Genomic DNA, 7,154 nt, shown 5'->3' on the forward strand with positions numbered 1-7,154 from the left:
GTCTGATGAAACAAAAATATAACTGTTTGGCCATAATGACCATCGTTATGTTTGGAGGAAAAAGGGGGAGGCTTGCAAGCAGAAGAACACCATCCCAACCGTGAAGTACGGGGGTGGCAGCATCATGTTGTAAGAGTGCTTTTCTGCAGGAGGGTCTTGATAAAGGACAATGTTGTGGATATATTGAAGCAACACCTCAAGACATCAGTCAGGAATTTAAAGCTTGGTCGCAAATGGGTCTTCAAATGGACAACAACCCCAAGTATACTTCCAAAGTTGTGGCAAAATGGCTTAAGGACAAGAAAGTCAAGGTATTGGAGTGTCCATCACAGAGCCCTGACTTCAATCCTATACTGAAAAAGCGTGTGCGAGCAAGGAGGCCTACAAACCTGACTCAGTTATACCAGCTCTGTCAGGAGGAAGGGGCCAAAATCCATCCAACTTATTGTGGGAAGCTTGTGGAAGGCTACCCGAAACGTTTGACCCAAGTTAAACAATTTAAAGGCAATGCTATCAAATACTAATTAAGTGTATGTGAACTTCTGACCCATTGGGAATGTGATGAAAGAAATAAAAGCGGAAATAAATAATTCTCTCAACTATTATTCTGACATTTCACATTCTTAAAATAAAGTGGTGATCCTACCTAACCTAAGACAGGGAATTTTTACTAGCATTAAATTTCAGGATTTGTGAAAAACTGAGTTTAAATGTATTTGGCTAAGGTGTCTGTACAATTCTGACTTCAACTGTAGTCTTATTTCAATATTTGACCATGTAAAGTAATGGGGCGTTAGGTCTAGCATGGCTTACGTATAATTTTTAAGTGTCATGTGAATGAATCATGGTCCATGGTCCTGTGTGTGTTCAGTGTGAGTGTGAGTGTGTGTGTGTTTGTTTTGCTGTGGACAGTGGCTCAGCATACTTAATGACTAGTGGGTTCAATAGGGGAAGGATAATGTAGTATAATACCTTACTGAGGGACCTTAATATGGGTGGTCGTAATGTTATTACGTTTGGCTATATGGAGGTAACAGTGTTCAAGACTGGTCAAATATACTGGATCTCTGTCTGATGACTGAGATATGTGCCTTTGATATGACACAGGGTACCTGATTCGGTAGGCAAGGTCATTATGCAGGCTATGGGACTACAGACTACACACAGTAGCCTCTACCTCACAGCTCAATCTAAACATGTACCCTACAGTGTCCCTTCCACGAGGAAGCAGCTACTCCTCCTCTCTACTTCCTCACATTCAAAAGGAGCAGCCTGGTTACACCATCCGGAGAATGGGAATTGATGATCTATTCCATGAAATCAATGCTGCCAGCTCTGAGCTTAACTGCTGCATAGCCACAGTAGTCTACAGACTGCAGTGCGGGCTATACAGTGGCAGTGGATGTGGATTGGCCTGCCCCCTTGTGGATAAAAAAAGTATACTCAAAGGTCCCGATACCAAATCACAAATACTGTTGGTTGTTCCTCAGCACCCGGTGGTCATCGAGTGTAGCCTAGTCCTCTATATCAATACTAGTCCTCTATATCATCCATACTGATGTTAAATAGCATTTGTGAGCTCCTAAACGTCTACTATTACCAACTGCTCCTTGAAATAGTATGAGAGGATATATGTGAGCTTGTCAGCATTGCCCATTCGACATCATCGCTGCTGGTCTAAAAAGTAGACCGTCTGCGTGGCACTGTCTCCCCCTAGTGTAAACGTCTAGGAGGTGCAGCATCACGACAATACATGATTGTTCTAAAATGGTGAAGGTTTCAGAGGCTGGTGTGGTATTAGTCATCTCTTCTGCTGCAGACTGCACGGTGACCAGACAGTGTGAACTAGGCGTCATCACAACAGTTTGAAAGTGATAGACTATAGACACTGCATGGCAATTATATTTTTTCCAATATATATTTTCTACATTTTTAACCTACCTTTTATTGTAATATCCTACGACATTACGATAACACAGATATGAACAGACATACGTGGAAAATACAGGTTTAAGCTACTGTATAGGCTTAATGGTGTCATGGCATCAAAATCACAGATCGGGAAATTCATGTCATGAGCTGTCATTACGCACCAGTAGCCTGTTGCCAGGCAGGCCTTTGCTTAGCACAAAACAGTGCTCTCACTATCCATCTTTATCTGACTGTTCTTTGGGATACGAATAATAAAGTGTTGGATATGTGAATAAACGGGAAATATAACCTACACTAGTGAGGAAATGTGAATTGATAAGCGTATCCACCCAGATGCGCTAAACTCAGTATAGTTTGGCTTCGTCATAGCCGGCCGACCGAGGCAAAGCAAGCTGCCAGTCACGCTTCGACCCGCTATTGTGAGAAAGCAAACACGATATGACGATTTCTTTATTTGTAATTGAGGAGAAACGAGCATTTATTTCAGATTCAAGGCCTGTTTACAAATAGCCTGTACGCAAGGCGATGTTGCTAGCGATGCGTCTCTAGTGCAGAGATGATGGAGATACGCGGTGTCCGTGCGTCAGCGTCCATCCACTCCACTCCGCACCTGCATCAGTAGAGAGAGCATCACTGGACCTGGCTGAGCCCTGATACTTAACGACTGTTCCACATTCTATAGGTAGAGAGCGGGCCAATAATACATCCCCACGTTGTTTCAGTTTAGATCAGGCGTTGGGACGCTGGAATTATGCTTTTTGTGATTCACTGCACTTTATCTCTGGATTTAAAACAACCGCACATCGTTTAGCCAACTGTTTTGGATCTTTGACTGAGTCTGTTGACATAGCCTAAAGTGTTAGGCTTAGAGGTGATGAAGTTGGCAATTTACAGTGATGGCAAGCGGCGATTTTCGTGGGCCACCAGTCTATTAACTAGGTAGCCTACAATAATCATATAGCGTTTCAGGAATATCTTAATTTTGCTCATTTACAAACACACACACACACACACACACACACACACACACACTTACACAACGCGCGAGGAAACGGTGCACATTTGTTCCAAGATAGTAACATCTCTGTCGTCTCGCGTCTCTGTCAATCATCTTTCAAAATTACGATCCGCTGTTACATGAGACGTTTCCGTTATAGCCTACTTACCCATAATATAAACCACCAATCCCACGATGCTCAAGTTGATAGCTGGCATCCACGTCTTATTTCGCTTTTGTAATGTAAAATGCATTGTATCCCCTTGTAGTAAAACGTCACGCTATATGATTAAAATACAAATATCGTCAAATCTTCTGTTGTACTTAAAAAAAAAGCTTAAAATATGTGTTATTTTTTCAGTGCTATGATATGGCTGGCAGTGACTGTAGCTGTAGAAATAGTTGATTATATGGTTGTGGGTGTCTCTTCAAAGAAGGCGGGGAGGTTGGAAATGGAATAAAAGCCTCCACTCTTAGCTCCCTCCCTCTCTATCCCTCCATTTACCCTTTTCATATCTTATATTTGAATGTACAATTATTAAATTACATTTACTCGCAACGATCTGCAGTTTCAACTTAACAATCATGGAAAAGCACTTGAATTTCATAATTCACGGATGCCCTTAGATAAACTAATGAGATTTAATCATATAATAGTGTCTTTTGTTGTTTGTTTGATCAGGCTCAAAATAGAATCACATCACATGTGTTGACTATAATTTTCCCATGCTGTAGACTATGTGCGTGTATTGTGCTGTCAGTATAGGTGATAAATATACATGTGGAATATAAATAGGCTATAGGCTAGCTAACGGAATCAATTATATTCATCTCTAATTATCTCTGTGTGTCCCAGACCAGGGATTTTCCAACCTTTCCTTGGGGGACATAAAACCGTTCCATGTATTTGACCTATTCCACAGTTATTAACACACCTGATTCAACTTGTCAACTAATCATCAAGCACTTAAATAGGTCAACCAGGTCAGCATAACTGTGAAATGTCTGGGGGCCCAGAGGTTTGAAAAACGATGTTTGTCAGACAGACAGACAGACAGACGGACGGACGGACGGACGGACGGACGGACGGACGGACGGACGGACAGACAGACAGACAGACAGACAGACAGACAGACAGACAGTAAGACATCAAAGTCTATATACAGTGAGTGCAAATAAGGTCAAATAAGGGAGTTAAGGCAATAAATAGGCCATGGTGGCGAAGTAATTACAATATGGCAATTAAACACTGGAATGGTAGATGTGCAGAAGATGGATGTGCAAGTAGAGATACTGTGGTGCAAAAGGAGCAAAGTAAATACATACAGTATGGGAATGAGGTAGATAGATGGGCTGTATACAGATGGACTATGAACAGGTACAGTGATCTGTGAGCTAGTGAGGGAGATGGGAATCTCCCATTGAGTAAAGGACAGGAATATTTTCATGACATCTTTCCTGAGACGAATGAATAAAAAACATTGTTTGATTGCGGTCATGGAAATAGAATTCTGAATTGTATATTTGCACTGTTTTTGACAAGTGTGTCTCAAATGAGGGTGCAGGACAGTCGGGCACAAATTGAGCTTTGAATGGCAAGTGGAATGTTGTTCCCCCCCCCTTATTTTAAATCAAAGTTACAGCCCTGCTTTGTGTGTGTGTGTGTGTGTGTGTATTTGTTTATAGAGTTTCCACTTAACGAAATACCCTGGGCATTTTCATGAGTAAAGGATGTTAGTTGTCAATAATTGATGTCCTGATTAATTACTGAGCAGTTGGACTGCCGTACACATAAACAATAACCTATAACACCGACAGAATCGGTCTGGGATTGAATCTGTAGCGCATTGACCGACAAATGCATTGCTCTTGTTTAGGTGATGTCAGAGGTGCCTTTTAATCGCTGAAAGTCAAAGCCCTTTGGCGTTTACGACTAATGGCCCATAGAAACGCATTGAATGACACATTTATAAAAAGACAGTACACATTTTTATCATAAGGTATAAGGTTTTGAGGTGTTTGTCCTATATCTAGGAGATATAAGCTCAGGAAATATTTTTGGACACACACTTTTTTTTTTTTTGGCACAGAACTACCTCCATACTTCCATGGAGGTATGGGTCACTTTCAGACAAGTCCCGTGACACTTGTGGGGGTCATGGAGCAAAATAGAGATCACCACCGTGTTCATGAATGATAGTCCCATCTTTCCATAGAGTGGTATAAGTCAGTAGGCCAGACATTTTCAAGAGAAGACCGATTTTTTGGGATGTCTCCTGGTCTGACAAACGGCGCTGTAGCTCTGCAACTTTGATCAAAGTAGGTGGACGTGGCGGATTGAGACGCAGCCCACGCATATAACTGCTACGTCTATCTTCAACAGACACATTTTATGGATATTCGTTTGTTGTTGTTTTAATTAGATTGATGCACGGGTGGTAATTGACACTTGAGCTGACATTCACAGCGTTTACCATCACCACGAACGTTGGGGGAAATTCCCTCTTAAAAGGCATTGTTGGAAGTTCAGTGTCCATGCGGTAGAATGCACTTTCGCAGTGGTAGAACACGATTTGAATGGATATTAGCCATCTTCTAACATAGCCTGTGGACAACAGGCCTCCTGGCTTTTTAGACTGAACTGAGTGGGATTATAAAAGGTATCAGAAAAGCGGATGCGACCGATGATCGACGATAAATGATAAATGACAGATGATCTGGAAGGTAAAATGTAATTCTGAACATTTTAAAAGTGATATCTCGGCAAAGGGTCATAGACTTAACAGAGAAACCAAAAGACAAAAGGATGAAGATGTTTAATGAGCACCGTCTCTCAGTGTCCGGGGAGGAGGAGTTTGGGAAGTCTGTGAAAAGAGAATACGAAGAACGAAGCAGCCGTGGTAGCCAAACAAACAAAGAATTCAACCTGCTCGCAGCAAGACCCAACCCCTCCCTTTCTGTTCATCAATAGCAAGTGCAGGAATAAAGAGGTACCTAGGAAGAAAACAAGGGAGGAAGGGGGCTCTAATATGGATGTTAAGGGGTGGGATGATGGGGGTGATGGGGGGGAAGAGATAGATAACAGGGAAAGAGTGGGATGTACTGTGAGCTCCAGATGAACGGATGGGGATGAAAAGATCAATACCGACAAAAGAGAGATGTCGGTATCAAAGCCCTCGCTGGTCAGTCAAGCACAATGGAGCTACACACGAATAGCTAATGCAGAGGAACATAGTGGGAAATGCTAAAGGTAAAGAGGATGAAATAAATAAAGTGTGACATATATAAAAAAGGGATGAGCAATTCCTCATGGAAATATTGTGAGACTGGATATAATCTTGCCAAGTACAACTTCTTCGTAGAACAGCAGCAGAACCCACAGGGTACTCTGGTATGCAACTCCAGTGGAGATCATGAGTGTAAAGGACTCCACGGCTCTAGTTTGGCCTTTCCAACAGATTGCTGTGTGTGTGTGTGTGTGTATGTGTGTGTGTGTGTGTGGTGTTTGTGTTTGTGTTTGTGTGTGTGTGTGTGTGTGTGTGTGTGTGTGTGTGTGTGTGTGTGTGTGTGTGTGTGTGTGTGTGTGTGTGTGTGTGTGTGTTTGTGTGTGTGTGTGTGTGTGTGTGTGGTGTTTGTGTGTGCCCCCTGGGAGAAGGCATCATTTGACAGCAGGCAGTGCCATTTGGCATAAACCTTCGCGTAGATGAGAACGCAATCATTCTGGGGGATTCAGGGGATGAGTCGAGAGGCTTTAGAGCAGAAACAAATAAATAGACAAGGATGTTCACACATCACACTGGAAAAGGGCAGAGAGATAGAGAGACAAAACAAGAGAGGGAACGGTGAGCATTAGATAAACAGTGGAGGAGATTGATGGGAAGATGAAGCAATATAATACATTTTTTTTGTATAAGTTATCACGGTGTGATGATATACATTCCAAAGTTGTCTTTTTAAAGTCTGCTGTCGATGGTCATCGATGACATTGATCTGTATTGAAACTGAGCTGCCCAATAATGTTGAGCAACAAGCATTCAGCCACACCTCTGAGAGAGGAGCACTCTGGGATTAAGGGATAAGGACACATTGTGTAACGGTCAAGTCATTCCAGACGGGACATGACCTATTTCTAAAGGCTACATCAAATGCTGCTCCCCAATCAGATAAAAAAGCAAATCAGCTTACCAATAACAGAGCTAGTATGCTTGTTGAATAATCAAACAAA

At 42.1% G+C, this 7,154-nt stretch overlaps 1 protein-coding gene across 2 annotated transcripts in view; it reads right to left on the reverse strand.

Annotated features, from left to right (window-relative positions):
- The window catches only part of LOC118397158 (sodium channel subunit beta-2-like), a 28,483-nt gene extending 25,140 nt beyond the window's left edge, over window positions 1-3,343 (reverse strand). For both annotated transcript variants that reach the window (XM_035791654.2, XM_052467331.1), the window contains exon 1: window positions 3,099-3,343. In XM_035791654.2, the coding sequence (XP_035647547.1) occupies window positions 3,099-3,183 (85 nt within the window). In that variant the 5' untranslated portion in view covers window positions 3,184-3,343. The remainder of the gene's footprint in view (window positions 1-3,098) is intronic.
- Between the last annotated feature and the right edge of the window lie 3,811 nt (window positions 3,344-7,154).

This window comes from Oncorhynchus keta, chromosome 18 (assembly GCF_023373465.1).
Source record: "Oncorhynchus keta strain PuntledgeMale-10-30-2019 chromosome 18, Oket_V2, whole genome shotgun sequence".
Lineage (NCBI taxonomy): Eukaryota > Metazoa > Chordata > Actinopteri > Salmoniformes > Salmonidae > Oncorhynchus > Oncorhynchus keta.